The sequence below is a fragment of the Cololabis saira genome, chromosome 14 (genome assembly GCF_033807715.1).
Source record: "Cololabis saira isolate AMF1-May2022 chromosome 14, fColSai1.1, whole genome shotgun sequence".
Taxonomy (NCBI): domain Eukaryota; kingdom Metazoa; phylum Chordata; class Actinopteri; order Beloniformes; family Belonidae; genus Cololabis; species Cololabis saira.
In genome coordinates, this window is record NC_084600.1 from 37,257,957 (window position 1) to 37,277,316 (window position 19,360).

The window sequence follows — 19,360 nt, forward strand, 5'->3', positions numbered from 1 at the left end:
CCAAATATTTTTGACATCCATACATTTACCACATAATTAACCCAGAACCAACAGGAAAAATAAACAAACATACAAATATTTTTTCTATGACTAGATTTTACAACACCAACTTTAACAGGTGTGTCCTGCGAAGTGGTGCGTAATTTCCATGCGCAAAAATCGACCCAAAAAGTCAACTCCAGTCTGACACACACACACACACACACACACGCACACAAAAAGAACAATATAGTCATACTTAAATCTCTCTTTTTTTCCTCATGTAATTTTATAGATGAATGAATTTCCAGCACCATCAAGCAGATCTTTGCTCCCTGCGTAGAGCCTTGACATTCTGGCACCATGGCGCATGTTATTACAAACCTCTCCAGACTCTCCTCCCATCCTGGGAGCTCTCCTCCATTGGCTGCCTCCTTTCCACGCTGACATCCAAGTCATATAAACCTGGGGCCTCACACCTTCACCAGGGTCAAATTTCTTGGGTAAATCAGAGCAGCCTCTTTGGGAAAAAGATTTTGAGAGCGAAACACAAAGTGGAGTCCATAGCGCATCGCCGAGAATCCCCTTCCCTGGAATTATAAGCTTTTTTACGGCCTGTTTCGCTTTCAGCAATGACGACCATGTGAGAAAAAGAGAGAACCAAATAAGAAAAATAATCCACGCATCGCTCGACTCGACTTGTAAATGAAGTCAGCGGTACTTGAGTGTTGAATGTGTCCAGTCGGCTGCGGATCCCCGAGCAGAGACAGTTTCGGTGCGGCGGCAGCAGAGAAAGGCAAAGGCAGACGAGGAACGGGGCACCGACTCCATTCGCAATCCGGTTCAGCATGAACCTGATCGGGGGCTACCAGCACCACCACCACCACCACCTCATGCACGAACCCTTCCCGTTCGTGCAGCGGTGCCACCAGGACGCGCCGTACTTCCAGAGCTGGGTGGTGAACCACGGCGAGGTCCCGGCGGAGTTCCAGCTGCAGGCGCCAGGCTACAACCCGGCCGCGGAGCTGGGCGCGCCGGGGGCAGCGCACGACGGCCGGCTGGAGGGGCTGCAGCCCGGCATGCATGGCAAGAGGAGAGCGTCGGGGCCGAAGAAGGAGCGCCGGCGGACCGAGAGCATCAACACGGCGTTCGCGGAGCTCAGGGAGTGTATCCCCAACGTGCCCGCGGACACGAAACTGTCAAAAATCAAAACTTTACGCCTGGCCACCAGTTACATCGCGTATCTGATGGACGTTCTGGCCAAAGACTCCGGGGAGACTGAGGGCTTTAAAGCCGAAATTAAGAAATTTGAAAGCCGTGATTTGAAAAGGAAACGAGAGCTGGTGAGTTATGCTTGTTGGAAATATGGAAACACTTGTAAACCAAAACGTGTTTGTGTCCACTAAGTCATTTATACGTCTGGTCAGTGGAAATATCTGCAGGCCTGAGTTTGGTCAGCTCGGTGTGATTCTCCTCATAGAAAACTATAAAACCCCTAAACTGCTTATTGCAATGGTGTATTATTACGTATAGGCCAACAATTCAAATGGTAGAATTTAAACTTTTGGTTCAACTAAAGTTAAATGCTTAATTGCTTAAAATCGCCCTCACAACAAGGCTATAGTGTTCGTGATTGAATTAACTGTTTTCTTGTAATCCCTCTACTTACAAGGGTTTAACAGTTATTTTTCTACTTAAATCTGCACACACGCTTTAGCAGTGAAACTGTAAACATGTCTGCAGCGACAACTCTGCATCACTTTGTGCATTTTAGCTGTAGGTGCAGAATGCCGTTTGAATTAATAATAAATAATAAATTAACCACATAAATGTTCACCTCATATATTTAGCAAAACTAAAGATGTTGAGTTTTACTTATGACATTTAACTACTATTTTAACTATTATTTAACTAAAAATGTATATTATGCATATAGTGTAGCGTGTATTATGTTTAAAAAAATGCTTTTATGCAGCTATGAAAAGTTATTATATTATATGCATGCTATATTAAACTGCATGTTTGAAAAATAATTTCGGTTATGTTTAAAGATTGTGTCAAAGATGCAAATCTGCATCAATGTTTGGAGACTAATCGTGCAAAAATAAGTTTGACTTTATGGGGTTTATATCCAAGTAAACGGGATAACTGTTGCACAGATTGCAAGAAATGAAAATAATCTGCAGGCGCTGCTAATAATAATAATATGTGTTTTCTTTCTTTTCTTTTCTTTTTGGGGGTGTTTTGGTCCCCTTGCTCCCCTCTTCTCAGACCGACGGCCTGCAGGAGTCCTTAGGCACCGAGAAGAAGGTGAAGGGCCGGACCGGGTGGCCGCAGCAGGTCTGGGCTCTGGAGCTGAACCAGTGACCTCCAGCCCAACCCCCCCAAAACCCCCCACCCCCTCCCAGGGAAACCCCCTCTACGGATGGAAATTTGATTGAATACACAAGAAAACACAAACGATAAAAAAAAATTAAACAATAACACTGATTGACCGAGGCTGAACACACCGCTGTGCAAGTGCAGTGATGCGCAAAAACAGAGGGAATGAAAGGACAACATGGGCAAGATGTGGAGAAGCGCTGGAAAAAAAACACCGAGCTGGACGCCCTGATGCTCTTCTCTTCTCCACGCAAGCCGGTTTTTTTTTGTTATTTTTGTTTTGTTTTTTGGTGTTTCAACCTCTCTAGATGGATGTTGACGTGGTTTCCAACAAAGATCCCCTTCATCAAATCAAACCTTTTACCTGATCCAACCATGGTGCCGCTTCAGTGGCGTCAATTCAGTCAAAGCTAAGGTATGGCAAGGTTACGAGTCACAGAACTTAACTAGAGTATCAATCAACACGTCCAGCAAATACTCATCACAGAGTTCTGCTATGTAGCTTATCTGTATGGTCAAGAAAATTGGAACTTTTTCAAATGCAGTCTCGCTCACTGCAAAAACTCAAAATCTTCTTTGGAATATTTGTCTTATTTCTAGTTAAAATGTTTCATTTTTAGTCGAAAAATCTCATTACACTTAAAACAAGATTCATCACCAGAAAAATAACTTATTTGACCATTTTCCCCTGTTTCAAGTAAATTTTCACTTGAAATAAGTAGAAAAATCTGCCAGTGGGACAAGATTTATCTTCTCATCACAAGCAAAACAATCTTTCCACTGGCAGATTTTTCCACTTATTTTAAGTGAAAATCTACTTGAAACAGGTGAAAATTGTTGTTTTTGAGTCTTGTCTTAAATGTAATGAGATTTTTTTTTGACTAAAAATTTGACATTTTAACTAGAAATAAGACAAATATTCTTGTTACGATTTTGAGTTTTTGCAGTGTATAATAACTAGTGAAATCGATATGTATTAAGTAATAGAATAATCAATACAAATAGACACAGACTAATTCCATAAATGTATTTAAAAAACCAACATTTACATTTTCCCTTGAAGCCAAGGTGTGGCGGCTGCCATACCTTGCCATACCCAATTGACGCCCCTGTGCCGCTTCTCCATCCCTTTGACGACATTTTTTCCTGATATTAGTCGTTTAATTTGGTAAATAGAACCCCCGAACTGGTGTTTTTGTCAAAACTGTGGATTTTTTGTGATGGGGAATTCCTCACTATAGCCACAGCCTAGGTGATATATATATTTTTAAAAGTTCTCAGATTTTTTTTTTTTTTTCCCAACAGGAAACCAGTAGAACCGACAGACAACCGCATGACACAGTGTTTAAACTCGGAATGTGATATTTAACTCGTCATTATCGTCTTAGTCTATTTCCTATTTAAAATGAAAAGAACTTAAAACCTGACTGAGTTTGAATTTAACTTGGCAGGCGTGTTTTCTCTTGTGCCCTCTCCTGTAAAATAAAACAAAGAAAAAGTGTTTTGGAGCGGACGTTAACTATCTGAATCTGTTGTCAGATTATTATTATTATTATTATTAATTATTATTATTTTGCTTTCATTTAATCGGAAATGTCCGGAATTTGCCACCCCGCTCACACGTTACAACGACCTTTAAGCGCTATATTGGCCTGCAGACTGTTGTTTCTCGTTGAACATGATAGGAATTGTTGAATCTACCTCATCATTTTAAATGTCACTGTCCGGCGGGAGAAAAGGAGAAACATTTACGAGTGAGACACCGAATGTTCAGTTAACGCAGCTTTCACTCAGACATGTACAAGGCTCTAAGCAGAAAAAAAGGATAAAAGGTTTATTATTTGTCAGTGTTGATGGAAATGTGTGTTAGATGTGAAGTTATATATGGTTCCGTAAATAAATGAATTATTTTAAGACACTGCTGTGGAAAACTCGTTTCTTGTTCAGGCTTATTGGCGCTCTTAAAATAACAGCGATACAAATGATCTCGGAATAGAGGTTTTATGCTTTTTCGTGTTTTTTTCCTTAAGACGAGTTATGATCATAAATGTATTATAAAACAATGCTGTAATTAATTTAAAAAAAAAAGGAATATAAAGGGGGACATTTTTCATCATACAGGCCCAGGTAATAAAAATGATCACAAAGGAAAAAAAAAAACAAACTTGGATTATATTTTTCGAGAACTCAATTATTTGGTAGTTTTCATTTAATGAGTTTATGGAATATTTCACAGAAAGTGTCTTCACTTTAAATTTTAGCATGACGTCACCCCAGAAATGCATCTACTCGGCATTTTCTGTAGTGCAAAAACAAAAGAAAAAAACTCTTAAAGCTTGTTTGAATTTTGCTAAGTTGATTCCTTAAACTTTCCAGTTCTATTTTTGATTAAAAAAAAGGAGTAAAACACGAAAATACGCAAATTAATTTAAAAAAAAAAAATGTAAGTGTTAAAATGCAGCAATCACCGGTCGAAGTAAAATGTAGTTTACTTCCTATATAGCGCTGAAAGGCTCGAGAGTGACACCTGGTGGTCGTTGCCTGTTACTGAATCAATAATCAATACCCACGTTTTATATTCAGATATTTTCACATCTAGGCTCATGCTGTGTAAACATAATGCAACAATCTGTTGACAAACACGGACCACAACCTCTGCATGTACAATACATTTATTATTATTATTATTATTAAGAGCAGTATGCATCCATACCTAAATACGCTTTTTTTCTCTAATACAACAGTTAGGTTAATGAGGCATGAACTATTTGTTAATAAAGATGAGTGTTATCTACATGACACTAACCGACCTACAATCAAAATTAAAACAGGAGCAGACTTGAAAAAACGAAAAGAAATTGTAAAAGAAATCCTAAACTGCAAATTCAACCCATGAAGCCACCGCATAAAAAAAAAAAAATAGCCGGATGGTTTGGAGATGTCATTAGTAACAAACATATGGAAAATTGTTAAAAATCAGTGGGGGGGAAAAAAAAAAAAAAAAAAAAAAAGAGACTCCTTTGAGCTTTTTCCTTCAGCGTCAAATTAAGAATTTGCCTATCACAAACAGTGCTTTTAAATATTTTAAAGGATATTGATTACTAGTGTTGCAGCTCGATCCTTCGAGCATGCGTGACTTTCACTTCATGCAGGAAAAGATTTCCAAATCAAACTCAAATATGCAGACAGACTTTTTACAACCTGAAGAGTTAAGAGAAAAGAAAACAAAGTTCCACTGAAAATTAAAAACAGAAAATACCAACTAAATGTTCAGAGAACTAAAATGAGCGCACATACAAAAATAATGACCAACAGGAAGGAAAAGAGCATCAGCCAAATGCTACAGCATTCCTAACCATCTTTTAATACATAATGTTTTGTCTGGAACGAGGCAACTTCAATTATTAGATTCAGTTTTTAATTTTATTTTAGGCAGCTTTTATTTTTTTTTAGTTTTAAAGTTATTTGCTTAAATATTATACACTCTGACAATGAACGGGAGTACTGATCTGACTTCAGTGAAGGTGGAGCACTTTCCCAACAATCATCCGTTTGGGATAAAAACTAATATGATTCCCACCCAACATCACCTTCTTGTTTGGCACAAACTTTCCTCCCTCGTAATGTGTTAACAGTCGTCTAGGCAAAGAAAAAACAAAAAAACGAAAACCCTAAAAATGACCAAAAGTTGTTGATTTTGTCGTTTTTAACTCTTAAGGCAGCTATATTGTACATTGCATTGAACTGATTTACTTGATTTTAGATGCCATTTTTTGTACATATAGACAGAATCATTACAGTATGACAAAGTAAAACTGCAGAGAGAGTCCTGGTTCTCGACAGTTCTCATGGACCTGGCTTAAACGAAGAGAGAAAAGCTCTTGGAGAAGGCCGAGTCAAAGGGTAGCAACCAATCTGACGACATGAGACTGTGTGGATGAGAAGGCGGCGAAACAAGTTGTGGTGAGTTCATCTCGCCTCCACTTCTCCAGTTGTGTTTAACGTCCCCGGAGGACAACAAAGGTTCATTTTCTGCTCTGACAGGGGGAGTGGGATGGAGAGAGTTGCAGGAAGAGTTGGTTTTGGTTTCTGCTGCTGTTAGCGATGTCTGTTTGTCACTGTAGCTGTTGCTGCGGTGGGCGGAGTTTAGTCCAGCGGTTTTCCTGCGTCTCCTTTCTGGTCCAAACGGCTCTTGCTGCTCTTCACCATGTAAATAAAGTAGGTCAGCGTCTCCTTCTCGTTCACAGGAATATTCCTGAAGTGACGACTCACCGTCTGAGGGGGAAAAAAAAAGGAGAAACTTATAAATATTTGATGATGTTTGATTTGAAAAACAGGACAAAAAGGTAGATGATGAACCAGTGTTAAACTGGCACTGGTTTCGGAGTGATCCATGAAAAAGTACAAATAGTGAAAAGGATTAAAAGGTTGTTGCAATTCAAGAGATCAACATGATGAAATGCTGAAAATACAAAAAAAACAGCTGCTTCTAGAGTGCAGCCTCATCCTGCGTCCGGTGCCATCAACATTTACCAACGTAAAGGTAAGCACTTGTTAACATTTCAGAAATAAGTCTGACGTCAATAACTTGTTACACAGTTTTAAGGTTATTTCTAAATTCTAATTTATGCAGTTAATGTCTCACACACCAGTAATCGGCAGACTTGGCGTGCTCACTCAAAAAGAACAAAAGTGTGTCACCGGGTGCCAGTCCAAAAAACATTAAAAAAATCAAAATCCGACAGCTTGAAGTACAAAACTTTAATATATGGCTAAATCACAGCAGCAGAAAATCGGACGCGTTATTCTATATCTGCTGCTGTGCAGTGATTTAACCATATATTAAAGTTTTGTACTTCAAGTGAGTGCTGTCGGATTTGGATTTTTGGAAATGTCTCACACACACACCGTCAGTTAACAACTGCAGCTTCTGCAGAAGTCCGACACCAACAATTACAAAAAGTAGAAAGTCACAAAGGTGGGCCGACTTTATGCCCAAACACTTTCGGTATTTCCCTCCAGTCAAGTGGCGTTGGTCACAGTAATGACAATCAATAATTGCCAAGACATGTCACATATTTGAACGCAGTGTCACAGCTAGGTAAAAAAAAAAATTCATACACTAAACATAATCACTTAGTTATAATTCATATTTTTAACTGTTGAGGGCTTTGCAAGTAATTCACTGTTGTGATTTATATTTGGGTCTGTTTTTAAACAGAAAAGTATGTATTCTATCATCATGACCATCACCAGGAGATGAAGATCTGAACCCTCAGAGGTTTTTAAATTGTTGTAGATTCTTCACTTTAAATCACAGAGAATTTGTTTCTCTCAACTCAACTTTATTTATAAAGCACTTTAAAACAACCACAGCTGAAACAAAGTGCTGTACATAAGAGGACAATAGTCAACAGCAAAAGACAATAAAAACAATTAAATAAACAAATAAAATTACATAAAACCACTAAAAACAGAGCGAGCTCTCATACTGGGTTAAAAGCCAATGAGTAAAAGTGGGTTTTGAGGTCAGTTTTAAAAGCAGACAGTGAGGAGGCCTGTCTGATGTGCAGAGGTAAAATATTCCACAACTTGGGGGCAGCAACTTGTAAAACTGGTTTTAAATCAGAAACGTGGTCCTGAAAACCAGACTCCACACTCTCCCCGAAAGGGATGCAACTAACATGATAAAAGCAACACGAGTGAAGGAGAAAACATCCTCAGTGAAGCGAGATGAACTCTACCCAGCAGCCACTGCTTCTGCTAAGCAGCGCTGAACTTGCTGCAGCTGGGTTTGGAGCTGTTGACTGGTGCTTTATTAATGACGTGGAGGGCGCCGTAGTGTCAGAGTCTGAGCCCGACGAGAAGCCTGTGGACACGTCCAACTTACAACCATTTTCATTTATTTGTTCCTGCATTCAGTCAAGTGGCCGCGTGTGAGCCCGGCTCTCCGTCACAGGCCGGGTGTGTGAAGCGTGCACTACGTACAGCGGGTGTTGGACTAATTTGCCAAATCAACAGGTGGGCTTCGTGTAGCCAGCTCAGCCCTCATCCTCCCAATCTCTCCATGACTAATTACTGTGAAATGGGAGTCGCTGCATTGAAGAGAGAGAAGAACGTGCCTGGGCCCAACTACTGAACGCAGCTCACTGAAGTATTACAAAAGGTGAATATTTCAAGTATATTTGTTCTATATACAGGATTTTTTTAAGAACTTGCAAAAGAAACTGAGATAAAAAATGTTCACCGGTTTTCATACAGAGTAGCAGAGCTGCCTCTGCTACAATGATTAGTGCAGAAATGCAACATTAGTTGTTTTTTTTTTGGTACTTTTACAATACATTTAATGAATTTTCACTATAAATTATTAGTATTATGTCATTCCACACCTCCAACAGGCAAAACACTGCATTTTACACAACAAAAGCCTTTATTCATTTCCCCTGCGTAGGAGACCAGGCCTTCATTTGCCGTTCTCCGTCATTACTATGACTTTTTAATCGTTTTTCTACAATGTATTATTTTGATACCAATAAACAAAATCTGGAACAGTGTAAATAAACTTGATGTGTGTTTTTATGATAACCAGAAATCGCTTTACTCTGATGGGAATCCAAGTATTTAACAACATTTTTTAACTATTTTTCCCTTACACAATTTGCCACATTCAAGATCATGGTTTGGTTTTTTTCAAACTTTGCAGCCAATTTTTGTTTAAAAAAGCTGTGAGAAGGTAAGTTGGATAAATCAAGTAATAAACAGGCCAACAAACTGCATGCATCATATTTCTTGTACTTTTAAAGTCACCTCTGAAAGTAATTAAATGGAACAAACGTGGCTCACAGTTGCTACAAACATCACCCGACTTTTGCAAATGCTTAATCAACTACAGCAAAATGTTGAAAACATTATTAAATAAATATGATAAAATTCATGAAGATAAAAAATATTAAAAAAAAACACGATCAAGAAACAAACAAACACGCATTTGTTATCTCTTAAATTTCCACAAGTCATTGCAGAATATTGCTTCTAAAAAGCAAAGCAAGAAAAATGATAAAATCATTAGTTACAGTGCAAAACATGTGCATTTGTTTGTGTGCTGTTACCTCTGCCAACTGGGCCTTGTTGAGGCCGGGCCGGGTCTGCAGCTTGTAGTGTCGCTTGTAGCGTCTCAGTGTGTTCACCTGCAGCTGGAAAAGGTCCACCTGAAAACAGACGTCAGATCGGACAAATGATTAATATAAATAAATAAACAAACTCCCTCCTTTATCATCATTGTTGTTGCTTGTGTGGGTAATGCTAAATGAGACTGTAGGAAACCCCAGCATTCACTTAAAAAGTAAAAATACACACAAACAGGTAGCAGCAATAATTAAGGTTTTCAAATTGAATATTCCAGAAATAAAAAAAAAATGAAATAACAAAAACTGTAGATACAAATGTCTGCATCAATGTTTTGTTTGGGAAAATAAATTCTGTATCTAAAGAGTATAAAATTAAAGTACGAAGAACCTAAATCTTTGAAGTTGAATACTTAAAATTAGTCAAAGTAAAGATGAAAAATATATATTTACATTGATTAATATTTAGGGTTGTCCCGATCAGGATTTTTTAGCTCCCAATCTGATCCCGATCACTTGAGTTTGAGCATCTGCCGATCCCGATTTTTCCCGATCCGATCACTTTTTTTGGCTCCCGATACATTTCCCATACTTTTTCCCGATCAGATATATTTTGGCAATTAATTAAGTAAAAAAAAAGAAAGGAAGACTAAAACTCATTGTCCCAAGTTTCTTTTATTGTCCATTCTCTCCAACATGGACATATATTTCTTTTCACTGACTGCATCATTGGATCAAAACAAAGCTTATCAGCACTGGTGCCACAAAATGTAGAAACATGAAATTGTAAACTAAAACAAAAAGTGCAGAATGCAATAACAAAAATAAATAAATTTAACTTCAAAAGGAGGTAGTTTACCTACTAGGTTCAAAAGTTGAATGACATCCAGTCAAACTCATAATCAATAAGAAAATTAAAATAAATTTTGGCTTAACCTTAGTACAGAATTCTCAACAGCATGAAGTGAATAGCGGCAGCTTTTCATCGCGGCTGTTATAGTTTTTGCCCTGTCTGTCACAGTGTTGTAATGATGTCACGCAGAGCGTAGGAACCAAGTGTGGTTGTTCAGAGTCGGACCCTTTAGACCGTAACACCAGCCCGCAAAATAGCAGTCCGTCATCCGTTATGTTGTTACCGAGTCAATAAAGTGGACCAAAAGATGATTTACGAGTGACGGATAATCATTTACATAACAATACAGTCACTTTTCTCCGACAGCTTTTCTTTCTTTTTAAAACTTCCAGACCGTTTATCTGAGCGTAGGCTAGCTGTTATTAGCTTTCTGTTATCCGCGCTTCTTTCCCTCCAGCACAAACGTCTCTTCCAGCCGCCAGCGCCGCCCAAAAGCAATATCTTATAATAAACACACATCAACTGTCTGTATTGTTAAATACACTTGTTAAATACAATTATAAAACGATTTAATAATTAATATATGTTAAAAACATGAATAACTAGGTATGTGTTATGGATTTCTTTTCTGAACCCAAGCGCAGTACACCAGACAGTGTTAAACTTTGGTCCCGATCGATCGGGACAACACTATTAATATTATAAAAAAAATCACATGCCTTTCACATGGAAAACAACGCAATTTGATTCTGCAGTCAAGAAAGCTATTAAAATACAGGTGACATCATGGTTGAAACACCAGCAGTTTTCCAAAACTTTACTAAAATATCACATCTATAAGTCTGCACCAATCCATGTTCATTTACGCAACAGCTGCAGCTACTCAGTCTTGTTCAGCTAAACATTCTGTGGACAATAATTTATGGCAAAATATTTATCATCTTCAGAAATCAATAGATTCGAAAAGTTTTCCAAAACTTTCAGGCTTGGGCAGTGCGAGTCTCCTTACATAGTCAGAGTTTTTCAGACAATGTTGTTCTGTCAGCAAAGATCAAATAAGAAATAAAACAAGCTGAGCCATTTAAACGAGCCCCAGTGTCTAACGGTTACCCAACCATAATGAAAAATCTGTTGGTAGACCAGGGCCGTGCTAAACAGCCCAAAATACATTCATAGTATAAGTGACCTGCAACTAAGACGGTGAAAAAGACTCCAACTATAAAAGCAAAAACACGCTGTTGTGGTGCCCAAACTTCTGCACATGCCACAGTCCACAGACATTTAAAGGGCCCAAGTTTTGACGCCATGGCTGAAGCACAACAGTTTTATCTCAGAGCTGGCTGTCATCTGTACGTTTTCTTACCTCAGGAACCTCGACATCATGATCCGGGGATTCTCCTCCGTCATCACTGGTCTTCCTCTTCCTCTTGTTACGGACGCTCTGGATAAAGTTCTTGTGGAAATCGCAAATGTAAAGATGTCGCACCTGCAAAGATGAGAAGAATAATAACCATTACATGGAGCTGCTTTAGATTAGCAGCTTTGCGGGAAGGTTGGAGGATCAATAGTCAATGACTAACCCTGAATCTACAGAAGAACAGTGCCTGTGTTTCATACTGTCTTTATACAAGCTGCCATCAATAAATAAGTATTCCTTCAAAGTAACAGAACTGTGACTCAGAAGTGAAAGCATGTGATTTGGGATTTTGCACAGCTTACGTAAGCCGAAGAAAATAAATTGTGATTGTCACGCACCAGATTTGTCAGCGAGATACCTAAATTGCAACTGTAACAATCTTCCTATTAACAAAACTTGATCTAGGTCATGCTCATGTCATGTGACCAATAACACGAGTCTCAGAGTTCCAGGAAACAACTTGCTGGCTAAAACCAGTGGACCAAAACACAGCGAGGAACACTTAGCTCATTCATGTCTCGTCAGCCAGACAGCAGCACATTTTAGACATCTTAGGAAAGACTTTGGGCACAATGTGGACTGTAAAGGCAGAGTGCACAGTTGCTTACTGCAGCAACAATGCATTGCCAAGACTTCCTTGCATTAATGGGAAACCCTCCTGTGTTCTGTGCAGGCCCGGAGCAAGCCTGAGGTAGCTACATACTGGTTCTTCCAAATCATTATGGTGTCTGTAAACAATCTGGTGCCTTATTCATCAGGTAAAGTAATTGAGGCTCAATGAGGTGCAACTTGGAGATCAGCAAAAATCACTGAACTGAAAACACGTTAATATTTTTATAATCTTGATTCTTTTGGGTTATTGTTTGCCAAACAAACACTGTACATATTCTACATTTTTGATAAAATACATATACTCTTCCTTACATATTCATTAACAACTTCAATTATGAATCACCAGGAAACTATTTACCGCCCTGGCAAACTAGGGGCTTTAATGCCATTTGGAGCCGAGCATAATTACCTGGTTGATAATAAAGTTTAAAGCAGGGATCTGTTGTCTGGAGGCACAGAGACAACGGGACATTTGTTGGCAAAGTTGAGCCATCCAGCCCATTCCTATGACTAATCCAGGATGGCATTTTTTTTTAATGTAGAGGTGAAATTAAACCACGGAAAACAAAACTGATTTCTTACAGAACCAGATGAAAATTCATGTGGCGTGTCACATGAATTTCAATGACCCTTAATCATTTGGATAGGTCTAGCTGAGCATGAGGGGATTTTAAAAGTATAGCGGTGCCTCCTAAGTGCCATACTAAAAAGTATACTTAAATTCGGCACACTTTTGAGTAAATATCAGTATTATGCATTAATTCGGACGTACTATTCAGAGCGCACATGTCACTTCCTGCCGTTGGGAGGAAGTGACATGTCACAGCAGCGGTAGCAGCACCGCTCCGCTGTTTCCCGTTTATCCTGGCCGAAACAAGATGACATTATATAATATTATTATATATATGATTATAATATTAATATTATATAATAATATTATTACACTATTATACTGCTGCATTGCATTGTGGGAAGTTTCTGCTCAGCTAGTGTCCATCAATCCACACTAATACATTTCTCCGGAATGAGTATGGATAGTGCATACTATTGAGTACGTTCTAATGTTTCGGATGCACTAAAAAATCTCGCATACACTGTAAACTGTGAACCATGAAGTATTTGCATCCTGCTCTGCTATGCTGTCACTGGTTGTGGTTGTTGTTGCTGATGTGATCGTGGATATTGGCTGTTTGGTGTATCGTCTTTTGTTGCTATGGACAGACCGACTGTAGAAATGAATTGCCTTTTGGGACTAATAAAATATTCTGAATCTGAATACTCATTTTGGCGGCTTCGTCACCCACGATGCACCACCGAGAGGCATCGCAGGTCCTTCCTCCCCGCTGCCATCAGACTGTACAACCAGGCCTCCTCTCAGTAGCCAGTGGACAATAATATGACAATAACATAAGATGTGCAATAATATAAGATGTGCAATATCTGCCAATCTGCCAGTCTACCTCACAACACTCCACCTGCTTTTTTTTGCACTGTTTCTTTCTTTCAACCAACTGTACATACTGTTCATATTTCTGTGATTATACATATTTTATATATATTTTTTGTATTTTTTATTTCTGACTTTAGTCTTTTTACCCCTCCCCTACATGTGTGTGCTAAGTGTACTGCTGCCAACAAAAATAAGTTTCCCCACTGAGGGAGAAAATAAAGGATATCTTATCTTATACTCATTAGGGTGGAAGTATAGCATTTCGGACGCAGTCTAGGTCTGTCTGATATTCTTCAACTATGTAGATACATAACTTGAAAAATCCTTAATAGTTTTAAATAATATATGTAACAGTGAAATCTTAAAATTCACAGAATTCCGTGGTAATAATAGGGCAAAGCTAAAAAGAAGAAGCAAACAAAAAAAAACAAAAACATGCGTTAGCTGAAAATCGGGTCACACAATCTGACGGGTGCCGGAAATGTGTGTTACACCGGTGTCTCGTTTCAAACTGTCAACATTACAAGACCGGCTTTTGGCCTCGCTGCACAAGGCAGGTTGCACTAAACACGGAGATTTAAACCTACTCTGCAAAAACCGCCCTGGCAACAGCCATTTTATGAAGATCAGCGGGGCGTGTTGGAGGAAAACTAACACAACGGAGCACAGCTGCGTGTTAAGGCTGATTTATGGTCCGACGCAGAACCTACGGCGTAGGATACGCGGCGACGAACACCGTACGGTGTGCGTCGCCGCGTCCCCTACGCCGTAGGCTACGTAGGCTCTGCGTCGATTTAACAGGGGGCAGGCGCCATAGACATATATACGTAGACGCCCCATCGAGCGCTGAGTCGTACGTCAACGACGCCGCCATATTGGATGTGGCAAGACTGCGCTGTAAACTAACACAAGTAAATTGACTTATTTTCATAAAGCGCCTTTTTCTACAAAGAAATGTACGTTTAATGTCTCATTTATTCATTCACACACGCACTAATATACTTGGGAAACAGTTAGGCACCAAATATAATACATACAATTTTCTCATATGGCAAAAATAAGAACTTTATTAATCCCACATAGGAGTAATTCTCTCAATTTTCTCATCAACAAAGCATAGTTTACATAAAAATATTTAAAAATCTTCAAGTAACAAAATAACATATTTGAAAATTTTTTCTGATTTTTTCAGTTATTTTATTGTCTGAAAAAATGGTTCAAATGTTATTTTATTGTCTGAAAAATGGTTCAAATATGTTATTTAAAAAATTTAAATGAGTTTTGTTGATGAGAAAATATGTTTCTCTATTTTTCTTATTTTTGTGAGGGGGGATATATATTGTTTTTTAGCACCACCTTGTTCTCTATAGCTGATATAACAGGAATTACTCCTATGTGGGATCAATAAAGTTCTTATTGCCTGTGTAATGTATACTGTAGTTTTTAGACTCAATGATAGAATGATCTGTCATCTCATCCCCATTTCTGTTCCCACTCATGAACACACCACAAGGGGAAAACAACTTTTAAAGGGAAAGAAAAGGAAACTAAAATGTGCAAGTTTTAGTGTAACCTGCAAAGGTCCAAAAATTTGGAATGAGCTTGGTAGTACTATAAAAGAGTCTGGATCTCTCTCAATTTAAAAAAAAAGATTAAAAGAAAAAATATTATTAAATTATGTTTCTTGTTAAATTTTTTATGTACCAATACCTGATGTATTATTTTTATAAGAATATATTTGTATCTAGGAGATTTTTTTCTTTTCTTATTTAAGTTATAAGGATATAAGGTTATTATACTGTATGTATATGTATTATATGTGTAATTTATAGTTGTTCTGCTGTGTGTGACTGGGCCCCTATTCATAAGCTACAGTAGCTTCTGGGGAGTCCCATTTTACAAACCTCGATTATTATCTGTATTTGTGTTTTTTAATTATTTGCGAATAAACTAAACTCATACTTGTATTCAGGCCCGGATTAAGAGGGCAGGGGCCCCTGGGCAGAAATTCTTGATGGGCCCCCCCTCTCCCCCGAAAACACACAAACATGCAAACAAACTGGGTTTTGAATTATGGACTGCTATTTGTTGGAAACACCTGTAGCTTATACAGGATTTACACTGATAGGGTACTGTCTGTATGATTACAATGGACAAAATCGGCACCTGCAGATATCCTCCATCATACAGGATTTACACATACTTGCAACTATGCTTTCCTCAGCAAGCAGCTACAATATCAAGACTATCAGCATATTGTTACTCATTACCATTTGCAAACAAAAGCTGCTTCATCTCCACAAGTCCAGATTGTGGATTCAGAGTCAGATTCCTACATTATTCACACACAAACCCACATACACACACAAAATACCTGTGGCTGTCTCTCTCCTCTCCTTCTCATCTCTGTTTCAGTGTGTTTGTCACCTATCATGTTCTGCTAATACAAGGATGCAAAATAGCACTGGTCAACTAGACTAAAAGCCTTATGATATTAAATAAAAATGAAAAATAAATGTAATATAGGTTGTCCTAACACACTAAAACACACACACACACACACACACACACACACACACACACACACACACACACACACACACACACACACACACACACACACACACACACACACACACACACACACACACACTACCTGTGTGTCTCTCTCTCTCCTCCTCTCCTCCTATTCTGTGTTCCAATGTCTCTCTCTCTCCTCCTCTCCTCCTATTCTGTGTTCCAATGTCTCTCTCTCTCTCTCTCTCCTCTCCTCCTCCTCTGTGTTTCAATGTGGCTCTCATTTCTGGTTCATCTCTCTTTTTTTCTTCTTTTTTTCTAAACGTTTTTTCCCACATTCATCTCTCTCTCTCTCTTTCTCCTTCTCAGCTCTTTGTCCATTTTACTCCCATCTTCTTTTCTCATGATCACTCTCTCAGAAAGACTTGTTTCTTGCTTTCTTACTATAACTCAGTCACAATCTCATCAAAGTCCAATTTCTTGACGAGCTGAGACTTAATGGCCATCAGCGCGCCGGGGTATGCTGCTTGTTGGATGTACAAGGCGTGTACATCCAACAAGCAGCATCCCCCGGCGCGCTGTGGCTACAACTAGCAACCGGCTGTGTCGCGCTTTGTCCGGCATCCTCCTCCGGAGGATCCGGCGGCAGGACCGGCTCCGCGGAGCTGGCGCGGTGGTGGCTGTACCGGCGGAGCCGACGACGGCTCTTCCTCCTCATCCCTGCTTCTTTTTGAAAAAAAGTTGTGGATGGAAGGCACACTTTTTAAAAAAGTTTCCTCCCTCTCCTCCTTTTATCTTTTCCGCTTTCTTTTACTACAACCGCTTCTCTCACTCATCTTTCTCCAATCAAACTCCTACACTCCCACAATTCGGAGCTGTCAGTGCGGCGTTTATAAGGACAGTGACGTCCGACTGCTGTTTGACCAATCAAAACATTCCATTTTAATAAAAAAAAAAACAAATCTACGTGATTTTTATTGGTTATATACAGTCTACGGGTTTCTCCAATTCTAGCTGCCCCAATCCCTAAAAAAAAAAAATTAAATAAATAAATTAAAAAAAAAAAAAAAAAAAAAAAAAAGAGGCTCGGCCATGGGCCCCCTGATGCGCGTGGGCCCCTGGGCGCCCGCCCATAATGCCCATTGGGTAATCCGGGCTTGCTTGTATTAGTTTACAGCGCAGTTTTGCCACCTCCAATATGGCGGCGACGTTGACGTATCGCAGCAGCGGGCAAGCCCACTCGATGCGTCTACGTATATATGTCTATGGCAGGCGCTGCACGCCGGCCGGGGGGAAGTCAGCGTTTTATATGACAGGCAACTTCCACACCACTAGAGTTAAACACTCAAACCCTTACACTTACACTCTTGTCGATGTCCAGCTTGAGCTTCTTCTGCGAGATGCTCTTCTGGATCCTCTTGCTGAAGGAGGCGTTCCCCGCGGCGCGGCCGCAGCGCTCCCCGTCCTCGATCAGGCAGCAGCTCTGGCCGTAGAACGGCGGGGCCGGCGGCCCGTCGTGGCTGTCCTCCTCGGTGCTGAACCCGTTCATCCCCGCAGCCCCTGCAGCAGCAGCAAGCCGGAAAACCACGGCAAAACGGGTAAAAGGAGTAAAAGAAAAAGCGAAAAGGCGCCGGCAAAAGCCGAGGTTTTAGTTCACAACTTGCCCTTTTGTGGAGGACGAGCCGGCGCTGATGCGGGAATTCCTTTGCTGGAAACGCCGACGATTTCCCCCCCTCCCCTGCAAAACCAGCCGCTATTCTGACCCGCACGACATCAGCAGGGTTTATTCCTGCACGAAAACAGACAAATGCCTCTGGAAAACGGTTGCAAAGTGCAATGAAATAGCGTGTTTTTATCAGTTCGCAGCTCAACAATCGCGGCACTCTTTCAGAAAGCTCGTACAATGGAACATGCTCAGTCCGGCTGGCGGAAGTTCACGTCCCGAGCGCTGATTGGTCAATTTTCTCGAAGGGGCGGGCTCAATGTGTGAGATCTCGATTCCTATTGGATGGGAGGAACGTCAATCACCAATGGGCTTCTTCCGGTATCAAGCGGCGTCATATGTTTTTCTACCATGAATAAGAGTTAAAGGCAACGTCGCGTTCAGACTGGGATCTTTTAAACTGCGCAGCAGATTTGCGATACGAGTCCTCACAAAATATCCATAGTGGATACAGTTATTAGGGCCCGAGCACTTACAGTATCTGTATCTGTAGGAGATGTTATCCTCGTTTTTATTTATTTTTATTTTTATTTTTCTGACGAAATTAGGGCCTTTTTGCCCCCCTAAACGTGGCCCAAAAGTCACCAATTTTTGCATGCAAGTCAGGCCTGGCGAAAATGTTTATATTTAATGGTTTGCATTAATGGGCGTGGCCTAATGACTCAACAGCGCCCCCTAGAAAACTTTGTGCCTCAAGCCCCACAATACGGTTTGACGTACATGCACGAAAATCGGTACACACCTGTATCATGTCGCAACTTAATGAAAAGTCTCTTGGCGTCATGGCCAAAACCGAACAGGAAGTCGACCATTTCGAATAGGGCATGTTCGTCTTGACGTCATCACCTGGCGGAGCCGCCCTGTTGGAAGCTACTTGAGCTGCTCTTCGGACCACTGCGCACTGTGTACAGACGTGCTCCCTCTTCTTTTTATCTTAGCCTCCTGGTACTTTTAATCGTTACGGAGACCAAGTATCTGAGAAAACAGAGTTAAAGAGTCGTCGGCTCGCTTGGATCGCGGCTGTAAGACGACAAATAATAACCTTCTACAGTAAACCACAAACAAACACTCACACAGACCGGGTCGGATCATTCACACGGGTTTTATTCCCACTTCTCGAGCTAAACGCAGTTACTGGCCAGCTCTCTGCGCTGCGATTAACCCCAATCTGCAGATAAAACTAGTTTGTTAAGGAAAAAATATTAACTCTATTTGTAGCTGCAGAGGAAAAAAATAATCTCACGAGGAAAACAAAAATATTGCTCCACCTCGGAGCCTCTTCCGCATAATATAGCGGTTAAAA

The 19,360-nt window shown here is 39.9% G+C and overlaps 2 protein-coding genes across 2 annotated transcripts; one reads left to right on the plus strand and one right to left on the minus strand.

Moving 5' to 3' along the window:
- The first annotated feature begins 454 nt into the window (after positions 1-454).
- Positions 455-2,929, plus strand: LOC133460069 (heart- and neural crest derivatives-expressed protein 1-like). Its single transcript, XM_061740582.1, has 2 exons — positions 455-1,322; positions 2,251-2,929. Exons 1-2 carry the CDS (start codon positions 828-830, stop codon positions 2,344-2,346), a joined length of 591 nt encoding a protein of 196 aa, XP_061596566.1. The 5' UTR covers positions 455-827; the 3' UTR covers positions 2,347-2,929.
- A 2,052-nt stretch (positions 2,930-4,981) lies between these two features.
- On the minus strand, positions 4,982-18,249 carry LOC133460070 (histone deacetylase complex subunit SAP30L). The gene is made up of 4 exons (XM_061740583.1): positions 17,698-18,249; positions 11,702-11,824; positions 9,471-9,569; positions 4,982-6,636 (listed from the first exon to the last, which is right to left on the minus strand). Exons 1-4 carry the CDS (start codon positions 17,881-17,883, stop codon positions 6,508-6,510), a joined length of 537 nt encoding a protein of 178 aa, XP_061596567.1. The 5' UTR covers positions 17,884-18,249; the 3' UTR covers positions 4,982-6,507.
- Between the last annotated feature and the right edge of the window lie 1,111 nt (positions 18,250-19,360).

Coding starts and splice junctions, on each gene's coding strand:
- LOC133460069 (XM_061740582.1), top strand. CDS start 828: ATGAACCTGATCGGGGGCTACCAGCACCACCACCACCACCACCTCATG. Junction 1,323..2,250: donor TGAAAAGGAAACGAGAGCTG/GTGAGTTATGCT, acceptor CCCTCTTCTCAG/ACCGACGGCCTGCAGGAGTC.
- LOC133460070 (XM_061740583.1), bottom strand. CDS start 17,883: ATGAACGGGTTCAGCACCGAGGAGGACAGCCACGACGGGCCGCCGGCC. Junction 11,825..17,697: donor AGCTGGACATCGACAAGAGT/GTAAGTGTAAGG, acceptor TCATCTTTGCAG/GTGCGACATCTTTACATTTG. Junction 9,570..11,701: donor ATGATGTCGAGGTTCCTGAG/GTAAGAAAACGT, acceptor GTCTGTTTTCAG/GTGGACCTTTTCCAGCTGCA.